Source organism: Trachypithecus francoisi, unplaced genomic scaffold, assembly GCF_009764315.1.
Source record: "Trachypithecus francoisi isolate TF-2019V2 unplaced genomic scaffold, Tfra_2.0 Lachesis_group8, whole genome shotgun sequence".
NCBI lineage: Eukaryota > Metazoa > Chordata > Mammalia > Primates > Cercopithecidae > Trachypithecus > Trachypithecus francoisi.
In genome coordinates this window covers 9,083,296-9,104,831 of record NW_022681473.1, presented here as the reverse complement: position 1 = coordinate 9,104,831, position 21,536 = coordinate 9,083,296, and the positions used below count along the sequence as shown (strand labels likewise).

Sequence of the window (21,536 nt, the reverse complement as noted above, 5' to 3'; positions counted from 1 at the left end):
TATTTATTTTTGAGACGGAGTTTTGCTCGTGTCTTCCAGGCTGGAGTACAGTGGTGCGATCTCGGCTCACTGCAACCTCTGCCTCCCAGGTTCAAGCAATTCTCCTGCCTCAGCCTCCCAAGTAGCTAGGATTACAGGCACCCACCATCACACCTGGCTAATTTTTTTTTTTTTTTTTTTTTGAGACGGAGTCTCGCTCTGCCGCCCAGGCTGGAGTGCTGTGGCCAGATCTCAGCTCACTGCAAGCTCCGCCTCCCGGGTTCACGCCATTCTCCTGCCTCAGCCTCCCGAGTAGCTGGGACTACAGGCGCCCGCCACGTCGCCCGGCTAATTTTTTGTATTTTTTAGTAGAGACGGGGTTTCACCATGTTAGCCAGGATGGTCTTGATCTCCTGACCTCGTGATCCGCCCGTCTTGGCCTCCCAAAGTGCTGGGATTACAGGCTTGAGCCACCGCGCCCGGCCATTTTTTTTAATTTTATTTTTAATAGAGAGGGGATTTCACTATGTTGGCCAGGCTGGTCTCAAACTCCTGGCTTTGTGATCCGCCTGCCTTAGCCTCCCAAAGTGCTGGGATTACAGGTGTGAGCCTCCGTGCCCAGCCAATTTATTTTAAATGGTTAATTTTGAACAAAAAGTGATGAGACATGCAAAGTGACAAGAAAGCATGGTCCATTCACAGGAAAAATACCCCAGTAATCAATAGAATTCGGTTTACTACTCAAAGGCTTAAATCTGTTAAGTATGTTCACAGAGCTAAAGGAAACGATGTCTAAAGAACTAAATGAGGCCAGGCGCAGTGACTCATGCCTGTAATCCCAGCACTTTGGGAGGCTGAGGTGAGAGGACCACTTGAGCCCATGAGTTCAAGACCAGCCTGGGTAACATAATAAAACCCCCATCTCTACAAAAAAATCTTTTTTTTTTTCTTTTCTTTCTTTCTTTCTTTTTATTTTTTTTTTGAGACAGGGTCTTGCTCTGTTGCCCAGGCATGATCTCTGCACACTGCAACATCTGCCTCCTGGGCCCAAGCGAGTCTCCTGGCTCAGCCTCCTGAGTAGCTGGGACTACAAGCATGTGCTACCAGGACCAGCTAATTTTTGTATTTTTAATAGAGATGGGATTTCACCATGTTTGGCCATGCTGGCCTTGAACTCCTGACCTCAAGTGATCCGCCCACCTTGGTCTCCCAAAGTGCTGGGATTATAGTGTGAGCTACTGTGCCTAGCCTCTACAAAAAAAAAGTTGTTAAAAATGAGCTTGCGTGGTGGCATGTGCCTGTGGTCCTAGCTGCCTCAGAGGCTGAGGTGGGAGGATTGCTTGCTTGAGTCTGGGAGGTTAGGTTGCAGTAAGCCTAGGTCGTGCCACTGCACTCCAGCCTGGGTGACAGAGCGAGACCCCGTCTCAAAGAAAAATAAATAAATAAATAAGAAAACAGTTCCATTTACAGTAATATCAAGAATAAAATATTTAGGAATATATTTAATAAAAGAAGTAAAGGTATTTTTGGTATTTTGTATACTGAAAACTATAAAACATTGTTGAAAGAAATTAAAGGAGGCCGGGCGCGGTGGCTCACGCCTGTAATCCCAGCACTTTGGGAGGCCAAGGCAGGCGGATCACGAGGTCAGGCGATCGAGACCATCCTGGCTAACACGGTGAAAACCCGTCTCTACTAAAAATACAAAAAATTAGCTGGATGTCGTGATGGGCGTCTGTAGTCCCAGGTACTTGGGAGGCTGAGGCAGGAGAATGGCGTGAACCCAGGAGGCGGAGCTTGCAATGAGCCGAGATGGCGCCACTGTACTCCAGCCTGGGCGACAGAGCGAGACTCCGTCTCAAAAAAAAAAAAAAAAAGTTAAAGGAGACCTAAATAAATGAAGACATTCCATGTTCATTGATCAGAGAACTTTATGTTTTAATTTACTATTTAAGATGGCAATACTTCCTAAATTGATTCAAGGTCTTCCCTATCACTTTTCCAACTGACTTTTTTTGTTTGTTTGTTTTGCAGAAATTGACAAACAGCATAAAATTGTATGAGAAATTGCAGGAGACCCAGAATTTCCCAAATAACCTTGTAAAAGAAGAACAAAGTTGGAAGACTAACACTTCCAAGTTTTTTGTTTTTTGTTTTTTTTGGAGACAGAGTTCGGTCTCACTTTGTAGCCCAGGCTAGAATGCAGTGGCATGATCACAGTTCACTGTAATCTTGGCCTCCCGGCCTCGTGATCCTCCCACCTCAGCCTTCTGAATAGCTGGGACCACAGGTGTGTGCCACCACACCTGGCTAATTTTTTTTTTTTTGAGACAGAGTCTCGCTCTGTCACCCAGGCTGGAGCGCTGTGGCCAGATCTCAGCTCACTGCAAGCTCCGCCTCCTGGGTTCACGCCATTCTCCTGCCTCAGCCTCCCAAGTAGCTGGGACTACAGGCGCCTGCCACCTCGCCCGGCTAGTTTTTTGTATTTTTAGTAGAGACGGGGTTTCACCATGTTAGCCAGGATGGTCTCGATCTCCTGACCTCGTGATCCGCCCGCCTCGGCCTCCCAAAGTGCTGGGATTACAGGCTTGAGCCACCATGCCTGGCCACTTTTTTTTTTTTTAGATGGAGTTTCGCTCTTGTTGCCCAGGCTTAAGTGCAATGGTGCAATCTCTGCTTACTGCAACCTTCGCCTTCTGGGTTCAAGCAATTCTCCTGCCTCAGCCTCCCGAGTAGCTGGGATTACAGGCATGCACCACCACGCCCAACTAATTTTCTATTTTTAGTAGAGACAGAGTTTCTCCATGTTGGTCAGGCTGGTCTCCAACTCCCAACCTCAAGTGATCCATCCGCCTGCCTCGGCCCCTCAAAGTGCTGAGATTACAGGTGTGAGCCACCACGCCTGGCCTATACAACTCTTAGAAGAAAACATAGGTGTAAAATTTTTTAACCTTGGATTATGCAGCAGTTTCTTAGGGATGACACCCAAAGCACAAGTAACTAAAGATAAAAATAGATATATTGGACTTCATCAAAATTCAAATCTTGTGCTGTAGGGACCCTATCAAGAAAGTAAAAGGATCCTGGGCAACATGGCAAAACCTCGTCTCTACCAAAAATACAAAAAATAGCCAGGGATGGTGGTGTACACCTGTAGTCCCAGTTACTTGGGAGGCTGAGGTGGGAAGATCACTTGAGCCCAGGAGGTTGATGCTGCAGTGAACTGAGATTGTGCCACTGCACTCTAGCCTGAGTGGCAAAGCAAGACCCTATTTCAAAAAATAACAAAAAAAAAATAAGGCCGGGCGTGGTGGCTCATGCCTGTAATCCCAAACTTTGGGGGGCGAGGTCAGTGGATCACGAGGTCAGGAGATCAAGACCATCCTGGCTAACACAGTGAAACCCCATCTCTACTAAAAATACAAAAAATTGGCCAGCGTGCTGGTGGGCGCCCGTAGTCCCAGCTACTCGGGAGGCTGAGGCAGGAGAATGGTGTGAACCCGAGAGGCAGAGCTTGCAGTGAGCCAAGATTGCTCCTCTGCACTCTAGCCTGGGTGACAGAGCGAAACTCTGTCTCTAAAAAAATAAAAAAAATAAGGCCAGGCACTGTGGCTCACGCCCATAATCCCAGCACTTTGGGAGCCTGAGGTGGCAGATCACCTGAGGTTAGGAGTTCAAGACCAGCCTGGCCAATATTATGGTGAAACCCCGTCTCTACTAAAAATACAAAAATTAGTTGGGCGTGGTGGCAGGCACCTGTAGTCCCAGCTACTCGGGAGGCTGAGGCAGGAGAATCACTTGAACCCAGGAGGCGGAGGTTGCAGTGAGTCAAGATCATGCCACTGCACTCCAGCCTGGGCAACAGAGCGAGACTCCATCTCAAAAAGTAATAATAAAAAAATAAAAAATAATAAAAGGACAGCCCACAGAATGGGAGAAAATATTTGCAGGTTATTTATCTAATAAAGATCTAGTGTTCAGAACATATAAAGAACATTTTTTAGCTCAGGACTAAAAAGATAACCCTAATTTAAAATGGGCAAAGGATTTGAATAGACACTTCTCCAGAGAAAACATACAAGTGGCCAAAAAGCACATATAAAGATGCTCAGCATCATTAGGTCTTAGGGAAATGCAAATCCAAACCACAAAATGGTGCACCCATTGTGGAAGACAGTTTGACTGTTCTTCAAAACCACATTCAAGGTTACCATATGATCTAGCAGTTTTACTCCTAGGAATATACCAAAGAGAATTGAAAACATATGTTCACACAAAAACATGTACACAAATGTTCATAGCAGCATTTTGTTGTTGTTGTTTTTGAGATGGAGTCTAACTCTGTCACCCAGGCTAGAGTGCAGTGGTGCCATCTTGGCTCACTGTAACCTCTGCCTCCCCAGTTCAAGCGATTCTCCTGCCTCAGCCTCCTGAGTAGCTGAGATTGTACGTGTGCACCACCACACCCGCCTAATTTTTTTTTTTTTTTGTATGTTTACTAGAGACAGAATTTCACCTTGTTGGCCAGGCTGGTCTTGAACTTCTGACCTCAAGTGATCCACTTGCCTCGGCCTCCCAAAGTACTGAGATTACAGGCATGAGCCACTGCACCTGGCCAATAACAGCACTTTTTATAATAGCCACAAGGTGGAAGCAATCCAAATGGCCATCAATTGATGGATGAATATAAACAAATATCCACACAGTGGAATATTATTCAGCCATAAGAATAGATATAACGGCCGGGCGCGGTGGCTCAAGCCTGTCATCCCAGCACTTTGGGAGGCCGAGGCGGGCGGATCACGAGGTCAGGAGATCGAGACCATCCTGGCTAACACGGTGAAACCCCGTCTCTATTAAAAAATACAAAAAACTAGCCGGGCGAGGTGGCGGGTGCCTGTAGTCCCAGCTACCCGGTAGGCTGAGGCAGGAGAATGGCGTGAACCTGGGAGGCGGAGCTTGCAGTGAGCTGAGATCCGGCCACTGGACTCCAGCCTGGGCGACAAAGCCAGACTCCGTCTCAAAAAAAAAAATAAAAGAAAAGAAGACTAGATATAACATACTGACACAGGCTACAACATAGATGAACCTTGGAAACATGCTAATGTTCCCAATCCTATGCCTATGATTCCATTTCTGTTAAATATATTTTGTAGAATAGACAAATCCATAGAGACAGAAACTAGGTTAATGGTTGCCAAGTTCTAGGAGTGGGGGAATAAGGAATGACTGCCAAGGGTTACAGGGTTTCTTTAGGGGATGATGACATGTTCTGGAATTACATAGGTTGTTTGTACAACCTTGTGAGTATATTAAACATATTAAAAACCATTGAATTTTATGGTATGTCAATTATATCCCAATTAAAAACAAAAACCAGGGGTTGAGCCAGCTTTGGCCTGCAGGCTGTAGTTTGCCAACCTCTCACCTAGACATTGAGTTTCATTATGTAATAATGCATTTACTTGTGTCAAAATTAGAAAGATCTCAAACGTTATACAGGGAAAAGCCCCTTCTAATTCTTTTCTCCAGGCAAAGACAAAGGAGTCTTTGACAGTACATTTCACTGAAAATTAAAGGAGGCCAGGTGTGGTGGCTCATGCCTATAATCCCAACATTTTGGGAGGCAGAGGCAGGCAGATTGCTTGAGCTCAGGAGTTCAAGACCATCCTGGCCAACAGGCTACACCCATCTCTACAAAAAATACAAAAATTAGCTGGCTGTGGTGTCGTGTCCCTGTAGTCCCAGCTGCTCAGGAAGTTGAGGTGGAAGGCTTGTACCTGGGAGGCAGAGGTTGCAGTGAGCCAAGATTGTGTCACTGCACTCCAGCCTGGGTGACAGAGCCAGACCCTGTCTCAAAAAAAAAAAAAAGAAAAAGAAAATTAACAGATATGCAAAAAAGTGCACAGAAGTGGACAGCTCCATGGATTTCACATAATCAGCATCCAGGTTGGGAAACAGCATAACCAGCAAAGCCCCCTGAGCCTCCTACCAGTTACCACCCAGTCCCCTCCCAAGGTAGCCAGCATCCTGGCATCCAGATGGTTTTCACTTTCCCTGGTTGCAAACTGCTTTGCTTAACGAGCTTTTTTTTTTTTTAGACAGAATCTTGCTCTGTCACCCAGGCTGAAGTGCAGTGGGGCAATCTTGGCTCACTGCAACCTCTGCCTCCAGGGTTCAAGTGATTCTCCGGTCTTAGCCTCCCAAGTACCTGGGATTACAGGCGCCTGCCACCACGCTTGACTAATCATTGTATTTTCAGCAGAGACGGGGTTTCACCATTTTGGCCAGGCTGGTGAGCTCAGGTGATCCACCTGCCTTGGCCTCCCAAAGTGCTGGGATTATAGGCGTGAGCCACCACGCCTGGCTTGCTTTTCTTACCAAGCTTGAAATGCAAAGATGAACAGTGTAGTCTTTATGACTGAATGGTATGGATGCTTTTCACTGTCATTGTTGGATATGGTACAACTTTTATCTCTAGTTTAATGGCTCCATGGCTATGCAGGCAGTGACAATGACAGCACACAACAGTGTTGGGTTTTCTTTTACTCTATTTTCCTAATGACTTAGTGTTTGGATTTTACCCTTTAGAAGTTGGATTCAAACTTCCCTCTTCAGGTAGCCCCTAAGTGTCATGGGCTCAAACACCCACTACTGAAAGGGTCTCCTCTTTTGATGGTAGTTTTTGGCAGACCTGGAAGGAGACTGTGTCACATGCCCGTAAACAAAACCAGTAATTCACTGGGTGAAGACGAAATGCCTCATCAACTGCCAAGCCTCTGTCTCCCTTAGATCATTAGCCCATGATCCCTTTACGAACCTCAGCCTCGGCTCTGCTTTTATTGTTTTTCACTTCATAGCACTGCCTTTGCTATGTCCTTTAGTTCACCATCTATGAATTGGCAAGAAAAATTATTTTCCTGCCAGGCACAGTGGCTCATTCCTGTGATCCCAGCACTTTGGGAGGCTGAAGTGAGAGCATTGCTTGAGCCCAGGAGTTTGAGACCAGCCTAGGCAACATAGAGAGACCCCATCTCTACAAAAAATTTAAACAAAAATTAAAAAATTAGCCGGGTGTGATGGCACTTTTGTGTAGTCCTGGCTACTTCAGAGGCTAAGGTAGGAAGATCACTTGAGCCCCAGAGTTCAAGGCTTCAGTAAGCTGTGTTTGCACCACTGCATTCCAGCCTGGGTGCCATCTCGGCTCACTGTAACCTCCACCACCCTGGTTCAAGTGATTCTCCTGCCTCAGCCTCCTGAGTAGCTGGGATTATAGGCGTACACCACTACACCAATAGACAGAGCAAGACCCTATCTCAAGCAAGGAAACCCCCCAAAATTACGATTTTCCCAACAAAATGCAGGCAGTGGTCCCAAAAGTAATACAGATGTTTCGTATCATGTGATTTTATTCCTTAGTAACCTTCCTCTGTGAAATCGTCTCTAAGAGGGCTAAATGATCTTTTCTTTTGGACTGTGTTGTTAAAATGAAAAGTTCATTTTACTGATACATGATCTACCTTTCCATGTAATTTTTTTTTTTTTTTTTTTTTGAGACGGAGTCTCGCCCTGTCACCCAGGCTGGAGTGCAGTGGCCAGATCTCAGCTCACTGCAAGCTTCGCTTCCCGGGTTCACGCCATTCTCCTGCCTCAGCCTCCCGAGTAGCTGGGACTACAGGCGCCGCCACCTCGCCCGGCTAGTTTTTTGTATTTTTTTTAGTAGAGACGGGGTTTCACCATGTTAGCCAGGATGGTGTCGATCTCCTGACCTCGTGATCCGCCCGTCTCGGCCTCCCAAAGTGCTGGGGATTACAGGCTTGAGCCACCGCGCCCGGCCTCCATGTAATTTTTTTAAAAAGCCCTTAATAGCTCTACAGATGTGAGCCCTGTCAAAATTCTTTGTCTTGGGCAGTTCTTTCTCTTGGATTTTCTCTACTATTTTTTTCCTGCATTTTTTGTGTCTGTACCTTGTCATGGACCTCAATGCTTTTCTCCTTACTCACCCTTCCAGCTATCTCCCCAAGTGGGATGGATTCCCAGTGTTGCTTGGAGGACATTCCCACAGTCCAGGAGCCACATACGGACAGGTGTGGGTGTGTGAAGGCTCACAAGTGATTGCAGTTAGATATTTCCAGATTCTTCTTTATAAACACTGATCAGTTTGCATAACCACCAGCAAAGAAGAGAATACCTCTTTCAATCTTTGACAATCTAAGAAGTGAAAAGTGGTGTATCTCTTGTTTATAGCAACGTTTACAGGTTTTTTTTTTAGGGCTTTCTATTTATTCAATTATTATTATTATTATTATTTGAGACAGAGTCTCGCTCTGTCACCCAGGTTAGAGTGCAGTGACACAATCTCGGCTCACTGTAACCTCAGCCTCCAGGGTTCAAGTGATTCTCCTGCCTCAGTCTTCCCAGTAGCTAGGATTACAGGTGCCTGCCACCACGCCCAACTAATTTTTGTATTTTTAGTAGAGATGGGGTTTTACCATGTTGGCCAGGCTGGTCTCAAACCCCTGACCTCAAGTGATCTGCCTGCCTTGGCCTCCCAAAGTGCTGGGATTACAGGCATGAGCCACCATAGCCGGCCTATTTATTTGATTATATCATCTGTAAATAGTGATACTTTTCCCTCCTTTCCAATTTGTGTATCTCCATAATACATCTTGTGAATCTAGCTGAGTTGGCTAATGCCCCAGAACAATGTAGATAACATTGGCAATCAAGGTTGTCCTTGCCATGTTTTGACTTTAATTGGAGTGCTTCTAGCACTGCCTTGGTAAACATGATACTGAGTTTTGGAGGTTAGGGAAGTATTTAGGCCAGAGGTCAGAGACCAGTCTGGCCAACATGGTGAAACCTTCTCTACTTAAAGTACAAAATTTAGCCAGGCGTGGTGGCGTGCGTCGGTAATCCCAGCTACTCAGGGGGCTGAGGCAGGAGAATCGCTTGAACCTGGGAGGTGGAGGTTGCAGTGAGCTGAGATTGTGCCACTGCACTGCAGCCTGGGTGACAGAGGGAGACCCTGTCTCAAAAAAGGAATGAGATTTTTTTCTTTGTGACCTACCATATGGAAAGGTTTGGATATATTTTATGGCATTGTTTGGGAAAAACGCGAACTGTGTGCTTCCTATGCCGTCACATCACCACAGTCATGACCACAGAAGAGTTCTGTGACCAGATGTGTTGGGTTTCTTCCCCACACACCAAGCAGCAGACACCCGCTGCGTGTACTCTGATTTAATTCCAAAACTATTTACCCAGAGATAGCATCAGATTCCATGAGTTGAGAGCTCAGTCCCCAAGTCTGCCTCCCCCCACCTTCAGGCACTAGTCCAGTCCCAAGTCTGCCTCCCCACCTTCAGGCACTAGCTGCAGGTCGGGGCCTCAGGCCTCCAGAACTTCTGACCAACTGGCTCCAGGTTGGGGTTTCCACAACTCCCTCTTTGGGCTCAATTTGCTGGAGCGGCTCACAGAGCTCAGGAGAACACGTTTACCAGTGTATTACAAAGGATGTTACAAAGGGTACACATGAAGGGTACAGGGCGAGGTGTAGGGGAAGGAGCGTGGAGTTTCCATGCCCTCCCTGGGCGTGCTACCCTCCAGGAGCCTCCAGAGCTGAGATCACGCCACTGCACTCCAGCCTGGGCAACAGAGCAAGACTCTTTCTCAAAACAAAATGAAACAAAACAAAAAAATCTCCTGTTACACATACACATTTCTGTCTTATCCTTTCGCCTTCCTTTATGAACATTGTTGGTACGTTCGATGGAATTAGGGAAATTAGTTGGGAAATGTTGGCAATTGTTGGACATGAGATGATAGTGGCTTAGAAAGAAAATGTTGCAGGTAGACCTTCCATGACTTAGTAATGGATTGATTACTAGGTATATTAATCCGTGTTCATACTGCTGTAAAGGACTGTCTGAGACTGGGTAACTTATAAAGGAAAGAGGTTTAATTGACTCACAGTTCACAGCATGACTGGGGAGGCCTCAGGAAACTTACAATCATGGCAGAAGGTGAAAGAGAAGGCATCTTCTTCACAAGGCAGCAGGAAGGAGAAGTGCCAAGCGAAGCAGGGAGAGCCCCTTATAAAACCATCAGATCTCGCCAGGCGCAGTGGCTCATGCCTGTAATCCCAGCACTTTGGGAGGCCAAGGTGGTCGGATCACGAGGTCAGGAGATCGAGACCATCCTGGCTAACGGTGAAACCCCGTCTCTACTAAAAATACAAAAAACTAGCCAGGCGTGGTGGCGGGCGCCTGTAGTCCCAGCTACTCGGGAGGCTGAGGCAGGAGAATGGTGTGAACTCGAGAGGCGGAGCTTGCAGTGAGCCGAGATCGTGCCACTGCACTCCAGCCTGGGCAACAGAGCGAAACTGTCTCAAAAAAAAACCAAAACCCATCAGATCTCGTGATAACTCACTATCACGACAACAGCATGGGGGAACTGCCCCGTGATTCAATTCCCTGGTCTCTCACTTGACACATGGGGATTATGGGGATTACAATTCAAGATGAAAGTTGGTTGGGGACACAAAGCTTACCCATATCACTAGGTGAAAGACAAGAATCAAAGATTACTTCCGAAAGGCCAAGGGTTTTGTTTTGGAGGTGTTACGTGTAAGCCCTTTGTGCACTGCCCCCATCAAGGTGTTAAATAGGTCATTAGGCAGCGCTCTGGTCAGGACAGGAGGCAGAAGTGTCTCAGTCACCACAGCTGCAGGATTGGATGAGACCTCTCAGGAGAGGGAGAGCAGAAGGCATAGACTGTGCACAGAAGTCTGTTTGCTTTGCAGACTTAGAGGGAGTTGATGTTTGCTTTTATTCTCTCCATGAAGTATGTGTATGAAGCAGGGTCCCAGTTGAGAGTCAGTGAGCATGTATTGGAGGTTTTGTTGTTTTTTGTTTGTTTTTGAGACAGAGTGTCGCTCTGTCCTCCAGGCTGGAGTGCAGTGGGATAATCTCAGCTCACTGCAACCTCTGCCTCTCAGGTTCAAGTGATTCTCCTGCCTCAGCCACCCGAGTAGCTGGGATTACAGGTACACCACGATGCCCGGCTAATTTTTGTATTTTTAGTGGAGTTGGGGTTTCGCCATGTTGGCCAGACTAGTCTTGAACTCCTGACCTCAAGTGATCCACCTTCCGCGGCCTCCCAAAGTGCTGGGATTATAGGCGTGAGCCACTGAGCCCAGCCTTGTATTGAAGTTTTGAGGACTGAGGAGAAAATTTTACTTTGGAAAATGGGAAAATAGACCCACTAGAAGCTTTGGAAGGATGGCTGGGCAGTGTGGAGTGCCACTTTGGGACTTCATGTCATAAAATTTAAAGGGAGACTAGTTGGGTTGATTGGTTCAGGTGCCAGGGGTAAGTGGCTCATTGGGCTTAACCTGCACTAGGGTTTTGTCTGACAAGTAATGGAGGCGGGTGGAGCTAGAGAGGCAAGGGAGCTTGCAAATATGTGATGATGCTGATGGAGGACCCCAAATTCTGAGAGGAGTGAGGGGGAAGGAAGTGAAGCCATGAGGGGCGTTGTGAACAGGGACCAAGTGCTGGTGTCAGTGTGCCCAGACTTCCTGCAGAGGCCAACGGATTGTCAGAGAGGGCAGAAAGGGGAGTGGCCCGAATAATGAAGGCAGCAAGGCTTGAGGCTGAGATTTTAGAGGGGGCAGTTCTTGGTGATGGCAAGGAGGGGGTAGATCAGAAAAGGCAAACACAAGAATAGGTGGAATTGGCCGGCCGCGGTGGCTCATGCCTGTAATCCCAGCACTTTGAGAGGCCGAGGTGGGTGGATCATGAGATGAGGAGATCGAGACCATCCTGGCTAACACGGTGAAACCCCGTCTCTACTAAAAATTAAAAAAAAAAAAAAAATTAGTGGTGGTCACCTGTAATCCCAGCTACTCGGGAGGCTGAGGCGGGGGAATGGTGTGAACCTGGGAGGCGGAGATTGCAGTGAGCTGACATCGCACCATTGCACTCCAGCCTGGGTGACAGAGTGAGACTGTCTCAAAAAAAAAAAAGTATAGGTGGAATTGAGGCAGTCAGTGAACAGTCAGGAACGTTTGAAGGCTCATCCATGTGGATGTGCACAAGGAGGTGACAGGAGGGGGACAAGAGGAGGCAGTGATTGGGAACTGAGAGGAGTGGCAGAGGACAGTAGAGACAGCAAAGAGGAGGGTTGTGGCTTGATGGCATGGTCTTCCGAGAAGCCGAGGTTTTGAAGAGAGGAGATCTAGGCATGATTTAGAAGTATGAAGGGACCAGGCTCCCAGGCACCTGGTGTGTGAAAGGAAGAACAGCCTCCCTAGGCAGGATTCTATCAGGACCAAAGGGAAAGGGCCCTTCAGAGAAGACAGCCCATGTTCTGGGACGCATGTGAAAGGCTTTGGGAGGTCTGGAAAGGAGATAAGGGTGAACAAGAATGTATTGCCTCCTCCGGGCAGTGCACTGGGCATGCAGATGCGCCTGGGAGCCAGCGGTCCCTGCCTTAGCTGCTTGTGGTCTGATGGAGTAATTGAGGCACAGTGGTGGCAGCTGGCTAAGCACCTGTGGCCTGCTTTGGATCTGGACTTCTTGTGCGGGCTGGCTCTCCTGGGCACCAGGGCTAGGGGGTTACAGGGGGTATGTGAGTGATGCCTGCTTTGGGAACATAAACCCCCTTCCCCTGCCCCCATGTGCGCTGTAACCCGAGCCCTCGCAGTCCTTTCTCTGGAATCATCCATGCGCCCCTGGAGCAAGCTGGGGCGTCTGTGAAGGGGTGGGTGAGAACGGGCTGAGGTTGCGCCCGCCCCGCAGTCACCCGCTCTCCCCTCTCCCCCGCCCCTGCCGTCCTAGACACCATCCGGAAGATGAAGAACGATTTCCGGAAGATGGAGGATGAGATGGACCGGCTGGCCACCAACATGGCAGTGATCACGGACTTCAGCGCGCGCATCAGCGCCACGTTGCAGGACCGCCACGAGCGCATCACCAAGCTGGCAGGTGGGCACCGCCGGGTGGGGCCTGCAGTGGGCCTTTCCTGGGGCTCTGGGGCTAATGTCACCCTCCGTCCCCCAGGGGTCCACGCGCTGTTGCGGAAGCTGCAGTTCCTCTTTGAGCTGCCTTCGCGCCTCACCAAGTGCGTGGAATTGGGCGCCTACGGGCAAGCGGTGCGCTACCAGGGCCGCGCGCAGGCCGTGCTGCAGCAGTACCAACACCTGCCCTCGTTCCGCGCCATCCAGGACGACTGCCAGGTCATCACAGGCCGTCTGGCCCAGCAGCTGCGGCAGCGCTTCAGGTGTGGCCCCTCTGCCCTGACCCCAGCGCTCCCGCCGGCCCCAAGCCCCATCTATGCCCGGCTCCTGGGCCCTCCTGGAGCTGTCGCCCTGCCCTGTGCTTTGCTTTCCTGCTCCTGCCCCATCCACCGGCACAGCCCCAGCCCTGCCCTTCACTACCTCTGCCTCCTGCAGGGAGGGCGGCTCAGGCGCCCCGGAGCAGGCGGAGTGCGTGGAGCTGCTGCTGGCCCTGGGCGAGCCTGCGGAGGAGCTGTGCGAGGAGTTCCTGGCACACGCCCGCGGCCGGCTGGAGGAGGAGCTGAGAAGCCTGGAGGCCGAGCTGGGGCCCTCGCCTCCGGCTCCCGACGTGTTAGAGTTCACCGACCATGGAGGCAGTGGCTTCGTGGGCGGCCTCTGCCAGGTGGCGGCGGCCTACCAGGAGCTGTTTGCGGCCCAGGGCCCAGCAGGTGCCGAGAGGCTGGCGGCCTTTGCCCGGGAGCTGGGCAGCCGCTATTTTGCGCTGGTGGAGCGGCGGCTGGCGCAGGAGCAGGGTGGTGGTGACAACTCGCTGCTGGTGCGGGCGCTGGACCGCTTCCACCGGCGCTTGCGGGCTCCCGGGGCCCTGCTGGCTGCTGCTGGGCTCGCAGAGGCTGCCACGGAGATCGTGGAACGAGTGGCCCGCGAGCGCCTGGGCCACCACCTGCAGGGTCTCCGGGCGGCCTTCCTGGGCTGCCTGACTGACGTCCGCCAGGCGCTGGCAGCGCCTCGAGTGGCTGGGAAGGAGGGCCCTGGCCTGGCCGAGTTGCTGGCCAATGTGGCCAGCTCCATCCTGAGCCACATTAAGGCCTCTCTGGCAGCAGTGCACCTTTTCACCGCCAAAGAGGTGTCCTTCTCCAACAAGCCCTACTTCCGGGTACGCCTCCTCTTGGGTGTTCCTTATTCAACCTGCTGGTTGACCCTCCAAAACCTTATATACCAGTGCTTGGGAAACTGGGGAAACCAGGCACTCTGGGTGTGGTTTCAGGTTCTTATGCACAGTCTGTGGGGGGGGTGGGGGGGGAAGGTTCGGGGATCTGCAGCTGGACTGAGAAGCAGGGCATGGTGGGGTCCCCAGTGTTGACTTTCTCTGCCCCCACTCAGGGAAGCTGCTACAGGGTACTTAGAATGCAGGATGATGCTGTCCCTTGCAGAGGGGGCTGGGGCACTTAGAGCCCCAGCAGAGGGTCATTAGCAGCCTTACCTGGAAGAGGGGACCTGCTGTGGACCTGGGCACCTTCTCCTTGCAGGGTGAGTTCTGCAGTCAGGGTGTCCGTGAGGGCCTCATTGTGGGCTTCATCCGCTCTATGTGCCAGACGGCTCAGAGCTTCTGTGACAGCCCTGGGGAGAAAGGGGGTGCCACACCACCTGCCCTGCTCCTGCTGCTCTCCCGCCTCTGCCTGGACTACGAGACGGCTACCATCTCCTATATCCTCACTCTCACTGATGAACAGTTTCTGGTGCAGGTGAAGCACTAGCTCCTAGTCGGGCAGGGAATGGTGGTGCGGGGAATGCAGGTGGCTGGACAGTACCCTCATGGCCAGACCCCGGACCAGCTGCCTGTGTGTACCCCAGCCTCCACCTTGCCCAATCTGTGCCCAGCTTCTGGTTGGTAGTGGCCCCTGAGCTGCCCCCCCATACCCACTCCCTCTGTCCTCTGCCTCTTTGGCTCAGGATCAGTTCCCAGTGACGCCCGTGAGCACACTGTGTGCAGAGGCCAGGGAAACTGCACGGCGGCTGCTGACCCACTACGTGAAGGTGCAGGGCCTGGTCATATCACAGATGCTGCGCAAGAGCGTGGAGACTCGGGACTGGCTCAGCACTCTGGAGCCCCGTAATGTGCGGGCCGTCATGAAGCGGGTGGTAGAGGATACCACCGCCATCGACGTGCAGGTGCTGCCCAGGCTGGCTGGGGGAGCCCTGACGCAGGCTGGGGGTGCTGTCCCTTCAAGAGGGGCTGGGGAAGCAGAGGATCACTAGCAGTGTCTGCCTGGAGGAGGGGATGTGTATCTGGGCTTCTCATGGGGCCAGTTCTGTAGCCAGGGCATCCGTGAGGGAACTCCAGGGGAACAAGTCTCCAAGGATGAAGACGAAAGGGGCTGGGCAGTGCCTATGTCCACGGTCTTGTTCCTCCTCAGCCCAGGACTATGACATCTTCGCCCCTATTTTACCTGTGAAGAAGCAGAGGCTCAGGGTTGCCCAGGAAGTCAGGGCAGGGTTGGTGCTGGTGCTGATGCTGAAGCTGAAGATTAGGCCTCAGACCAACTCTTGTGTCCTGCCTTTGCCCCACTCCACTGGTTCTATAAATAGCGACCACGTACCTACTAAATAGCAGGCCTTGTTGTTCTTGTAATGCTTGAGTAGCTGACTTAGGGCATCCTCAGCACCGATGGGCTGGTGGTTTCCCCTGGCTCTGGCTTCCTTGCAGTACCTCTTTTTGCCACCAGGTGGGGCTTCTGTACGAAGAGGGTGTTCGCAAGGCCCAGAGCAGCGACTCCAGCAAGAGGACCTTCTCCGTGTACAGCAGCTCTCGGCAGCAGGGCCGCTACGCCCCCAGCTATACCCCCAGGTCTGGCTGGTCAGGGGAGCCCCAGGGGAAAGGGACAAAAGAGGGCGAAGGTGCAGAGCGGGCTCTGATTCCTTGTCTCCCCCAATCCAGTGCCCCGATGGACACCAACCTCTTGAGCAATATCCAGAAGCTATTCTCTGAACGTATTGATGTGTTCAGCCCTGTGGAGTTCAACAAGGTCCGACTTCCAGCGTGACTCAGACTTCCAGGGAGCCCGAGGAGGGTTGTCTGGAGCAGCCCCACACCTGCCCAAGGAGCTCCAGGACTCTGACCAACTGGGGGTGACCCTGACCCTCCAGTCTCTGTCTCTAGGGCTGTTTTTAGGTAGTACAGAGTGCCCTGCCCCCAAATCCCACAGCCGTTGTCCCAACCTTGGTGTGTGCCCAGCCTGAGTCTCTGGGTGCTGACCTGGGATGACTCTGCTCTTGTCCTTATCCCCACAGTAGTCTTGGGGCCTTCCCAGGGTTTTCTGTTCACCCATGGTTCCTGCCCCACCTCACCCCAAGCTCAGGGATGCCTCTGATTGCTGGGCCCTACCTGTCCCCTGCCCGCCAGATGACGGCGCTAGTATTGTATCCCTCCGCTCTTATCTGGCCCTGGAGACTTTCTGCTCATCCCAGCTACTTCCATCGTATGTCTCCCCGGCCCCTGCTTGGAACTTGGGTGACCCCCCCCCAACAACTGCTGTCCCCAAGCTGCATCCCTGTGTACCTGTCTGCAGGTATCGGTGCTTACTGGCATCATCAAGATCAGCCTGAAGACGCTGCTGGAGTGTGTGCGGCTGCGCACCTTTGGGCGCTTCGGGCTGCAGCAGGTGCAAGTGGACTGCCACTTTCTGCAGCTCTACCTGTGGCGTTTTGTGGCCGACGAAGAACTGGTGCACTTGCTGCTAGATGAAGTGGTGGCCTCGGCTGCCCTGCGCTGCCCAGACCCTGTGCCCATGGAGCCCAGTGTGGTTGAGGTCATCTGCGAGCGCGGCTAGGCGCAGCCGCTGCCATGCACAGGCCTCTCCCGGTGCCCCATGGCACCCAGGCTCTGGTCTCCGGCCCAGTGGTTCCCGCAGGCAGGAGTCAGGACCTACCTAATAAACGTGTGGCCTCCTCCTCTCGCTTGCTGGGCGGGCCTTTCCAGGGGCGGGGTTTTGAAGCTGAGGCTTCTGCGGCGCCCGCGTCGAGTCCGCCCCCGAGTGCCGATTGGCTGGTGTGCTGGGCCCAGGATGGGCAGGGGGCGGGTCCACTTAAAAACCCTGGGACAAGAGCGGTCCTTGTCTGCACTCGGTGTCCAGGCAGGTGCAGGCGCCGCAGGGCCGGATCCTCCGCGCGGCCGAGTCCATCTCCTGGGAAATGGGGCGGACTGTGTTTCCTTGATCGACTATTGTGAGCGCCCTCTCTCCGGAGGAGCGGAGACCATGGCCCCCCCTCAGGGCCCCCGGGCCCCGCTGGAATTCGGAGGGCCCCTGGGTAATGGGGCAGAGAGAAGGGACCTGGGGCAAAGACTGAGCGAAGGAGAGCTGGAGGGGGTGAACTAAGAGCGGGGACAGGATCTGATGGAAGGTTTTGGGGGTGTTGGAGGCAGAGGGACCCGGGGGTTTGCAGCGAAGGTGTCTGGAGAGGGAGAGCTGAGCAGGGGTCGGTTTTGGGGGCTGCAGAACGGGGATTTATGGTGTCGACTGGGAGCAGGAGGAGGGTCTTCGAGGGGGGAGCGGGGGACCAAGATGGACGCCTGGGAAGGGAAGTGGGAGGCAGCAGGGTGCCTGAGGGCTGAGGAGGGGTGCAGAGGCACACTCCGGGAATGCCGAAAGGGTCCGGCAGAGACGTCAGAGCGCCCGTGGGAGACGGGGGGGAGCTGGGGCGCTGGGGGCGGACGCCCGATGTGATGGCCCATCCCGCAGGCGCCGCGGCTCTGCTGCTGCTGCTGCCCGCCACCATGTTCCACCTGCTCCTGGCAGCCCGTTCGGGCCCCGCGCGCCTGCTGGGTCCACCCGCGTCCCTGCCTGGGCTGGAGGCGCTGTGGAGCCCACGGGCGCTGCTGCTGTGGCTCGCCTGGCTCGGCCTGCAGGCGGCGCTCTACCTACTGCCGGCGCGCAAGGTGCGGGCGCCGCTCGCGGACGCTCGGGGAGGGCGGGGGAGGGCGGGGGAGGGAGGAGGGAGGCGGAGGGGCTCGGCGAGGGAGAGGACGCCCCGGGCCTTATCAGAGCCCCTTGGACCCGCAGGTGGCTGAGGGGCAGGAATTGAAGGACAAGAGTCGCCTGCGCTATCCCATTAACGGTGCCTGGGGGACGGGCCCTCGCGCTGGAGTTAAGCGGCCGGGGGTGGAGCTCCAGCCCTAGCGGGGAGGTCCACGGAGATTGGCCCCAACCCCAGACTCCTTTGTATGCCTCTCTTTGTGAGCCCCAGGACAGACGCCGGGGGTCTCCCTAAGAGTCCCCACACCCTTACCCCATTTACTGCTACTCCGTGCACCACAACAGTGCCTGGGGTGATCCTCTGAAGGCCAGGGTGGCAGCCTAATGCTTGGGGCAGGGTCTGCGGCCCCCCTGAGTTTTGGCCTCTGTGTGTGTTCGCGGGGTGGGGATGTGGAGGCGCGCAGCCCCAGGGCTCACTGTGTGCTGTGGTTTTAGGCTTCCAGGCCCTGGTGCTGACAGCCCTGTTGGTGGGGCTGGGAGTATCAGCGGGGCTGCCTCTGGGGGCGCTCCCGGAGATGCTCCTGCCCTTGGCTTTTGTCGCCACCCTCACCGCTTTCATCTTCAGCCTCTTTCTCTACATGAAGGCGCAGGTAGCCCCAGTTTCGGCCCTGGCACCTGGGGGGAACTCAGGTGAGAGGGGTTCTAGGGGTGGAGATGGAGGCAGATCGGGGGCGTCTGCCTGTACATTCACTCTCCAATATTCTCCAGGCAATCCGATTTACGACTTTTTTCTGGGACGGGAGCTCAACCCTCGTATCTGTTTCTTCGACTTCAAATATTTCTGTGAACTGCGACCTGGCCTCATTGGCTGGGTATGTTGGGCTTGACTGAGCTGGCCTAAGGCCAGGGGGAGGGTTAAGGTGGGTAAGCAGCGCTTGGGCAGGGCAGGGCCAAAACTGTGCAGACACGAATCATTAATCATTCCTATTCCACAAACATTTGTTAAATCCACCTGGGCCCTAGGCACTGCTCTAGGTACTGTGAGACAAAAATAAAGTTAGAGGAAGAAAAACATCTTTGCCGCAGAGAGCCTACATTCTGGTGGGAAAGACAGACAAAACATAAGTATATATAGCATGTCAGGGATGATGTTAGGAGAGCACGTGCAATTCTCAACAGCAGTCAAGCACAAAATCTATTTCCAGGGAGTGACCGCATGCTACTTGGTGGTCAAAGCAGTGCACAACCTGAAATTGATCACTGGGTTTAGCAACCTACCCGTCACTGGTGGCCTTGACAACATTCCAACTGTGATCTCTGGTTCTGTGGCCAAGATGACCCAAAGAGACTCTTGGGCAAGGCCTCTCCTGTTGCCCTGGAAATTATCTTACCCGAGGCAGGAGTGCCAAGTGCCCACCCTGGATCTGGGCCCTGGCCTGACAACACTTTCTGAGGCCACTTTCTCATCTGTGAAATGGGATAAAATTAAAGCTTTCTCCTAAGATTACTGGGAAGATTAGAAGAGGTAATCTGTATGACAGAACAGAGCTCAGTGTAAAATGCAGGCACCCAGCACAGGGTTGCTCTGACTAGCCACCACTGAGCACGTACCACTTGCTAGGGACGCTGTGGAGGACTTCAAACGCGATGATGCCATTGAGTCATGACAGGCCCATGATTATCCCCATTTTTCACACAGGGGTGGGGAAAGTAGGCTATGGAGAGGGCAAGCAACCTGCCCAGGTGATGCTGAGATTTGAAACCAGCTCTGTTTGAGCTCTGAAGCCTCAGCCCCCAACTGCTCCCTGGGCTGCTCTCTGCAAGACCTTCAGACAGACAAGGCAAGAAGAAACAAGCTGCAGACACCTCCCTGTCTAGTCTCTGTCCTTGGGTCCAAGGCCTGGATCCACTTAACGGTTGGAGTGTAACTGACAGCTGAGAAGGGCAGTTAGCCACTGCTGTGCCCACGGCTGCCACCTCTGTGGAGACGACTGCCCTGTTCCCCTCCCCCAGGTCCTCATCAACCTGGCCCTGTTGGTGAAGGAGGCAGAACTTCGGGGCAGTCCCTCACTGGCCATGTGGCTGGTCAATGGCTTCCAGTTACTCTATGTGGGTGACGCCCTCTGGCACGAGGTGAGGCTGGACTGGACGAGGGTGGGTGTCTGAGGGCCACATGGGGACTATGCCAGTGTGTCTGGGTCTTGTCCTTGCAGGAGGCGGTCCTCACCACCATGGATATCACACATGACGGGTTTGGCTTCATGCTGGCATTTGGGGACATAGCCTGGGTGCCCTTCACCTACAGCCTGCAGGCCCAGTTCCTGCTGCGCCACCCGCAGCCTCTGGGGTTGCCCATGGCTTCTGCCATCTGCCTCATCAATGGTCAGTCAGGAAGGGGCAGCAGGTTGGGCCCATCTTTCCCCTCTCCTTTTCATTCACGGTCTGTTTACATGCACACCACATAGGTGCTAACCCCCAGGGTTCTCTCTAAAGCCGGGGGGGGGGGGGGGGGGGTCCTGGGTGTCCAGGCAGAGTCTGGGCTGCAGACAGGTTGGGCAGAAGGTCATGGTCAGACAGGAGGCTGCAACCCTTGACCCTGGCCACTTGTTCACACTCTCTCACCAGCTATTGGTTACTACATCTTCCGTGGGGCGAATTCCCAGAAAAACACTTTCCGAAAGAATCCTTCTGACCCCAGAGTGGCTGGTGAGCTGGGTCTCTAGGGCCATGGGTGAGGTGGGGCCGCTGGGCTTCCCGGGAACTCCCCACCTGCTATCTTTCTCCAGGGCTTGAGACCATCTCTACAGCCACAGGGCGGAAACTGCTGGTGTCTGGGTGGTGGGGTATGGTCCGCCATCCCAACTACCTTGGAGACCTCATCATGGCTCTGGCTTGGTCCTTGCCCTGTGGTGAGTGCCCCATGTGGATAGGGGCAGGAACATATGGGGGGAAGGGGTGGCTCAGCGACCATAGGATGCCTACTTTGGGTATGCACCAGTGAGAGTAGTCAGAGAGCTGGGATGGACCCAGTGTGTGGCTGGGGCACACCTCTGTGCCAACCTAGTACGGTATGCCTAGATACAGACCCTGGAGCTTTTGCTGCTGAGCCCTGATGCCCACATGAGCCATTAGGTGTGGAAATGTTTGCGAACTGAGGGGTAGAGGGGGCTGGCAGGGTGGTCACAGAGCCTCCTTCTCTACAGGGGTGTCACACCTGCTGCCCTACTTCTACCTCCTCTACTTCACCGCGCTGCTGGTGCACCGTGAGGCCCGGGATGAGCGGCAGTGCCTGCAGAAGTACGGCCTGGCCTGGCAGGAGTACTGCCGGCGTGTGCCTTACCGTATCATGCCCTACATCTACTGAGGCGGCTCGACCACCCCACGTGGGGGCATATGCCCACTCATCCACCAGCACACCCAGGACCAGGAGCCTGGACACACTTGGGACTCAAGGGCTTGTACCCCACCCGGCCCTGAGGATGAACAGCCTCAGAGAGGAGGTGGCTTAGAGCAAGGAAAAAAATGAAACCAGTGACCAAAATCGGAGATGCTCTTCCTTCTTTGCA

The 21,536-nt window shown here is 53.1% G+C and overlaps 2 protein-coding genes across 5 annotated transcripts in view; both read left to right on the top strand.

Annotated features, from left to right (window-relative positions):
* VPS51 (VPS51 subunit of GARP complex) overlaps nt 1–16,950 on the top strand; it is a 25,063-nt gene extending 8,113 nt beyond the window's left edge. Inside the window, exons 3-10 of the mRNA XM_033206981.1 lie at nt 12,822–12,968; nt 13,044–13,263; nt 13,436–14,153; nt 14,527–14,742; nt 14,951–15,169; nt 15,724–15,845; nt 15,936–16,023; nt 16,567–16,950. Coding sequence (XP_033062872.1) covers nt 12,822–12,968; nt 13,044–13,263; nt 13,436–14,153; nt 14,527–14,742; nt 14,951–15,169; nt 15,724–15,845; nt 15,936–16,023; nt 16,567–16,827 — 1,991 coding nt within the window. The 3' untranslated portion in view covers nt 16,828–16,950. The remainder of the gene's footprint in view (nt 1–12,821; nt 12,969–13,043; nt 13,264–13,435; nt 14,154–14,526; nt 14,743–14,950; nt 15,170–15,723; nt 15,846–15,935; nt 16,024–16,566) is intronic.
* Nucleotides 16,810–21,536, top strand: TM7SF2 (transmembrane 7 superfamily member 2). 4 transcript variants are annotated; one of them, XM_033206982.1, is made up of 11 exons: nt 16,810–17,045; nt 17,131–17,305; nt 17,737–17,933; nt 18,058–18,112; nt 18,466–18,660; nt 18,739–18,842; nt 19,984–20,103; nt 20,184–20,352; nt 20,596–20,676; nt 20,757–20,879; nt 21,174–21,516. In XM_033206982.1, the coding sequence occupies exons 1-11, from the start codon at nt 16,842–16,844 to the stop codon at nt 21,332–21,334; spliced, it is 1,584 nt and encodes a 527-aa protein (XP_033062873.1). In that variant the 5' UTR covers nt 16,810–16,841; the 3' UTR covers nt 21,335–21,516. The 4 variants fall into 4 exon arrangements, with proteins under 4 accessions (XP_033062873.1, XP_033062876.1, XP_033062875.1 ...); XM_033206985.1 differs by lacking the exon at nt 16,810–17,045 and having other exon boundaries at nt 17,054–17,221; nt 21,174–21,536; XM_033206984.1 differs by lacking the exon at nt 16,810–17,045 and having other exon boundaries at nt 17,054–17,221; nt 18,058–18,142; nt 21,174–21,536.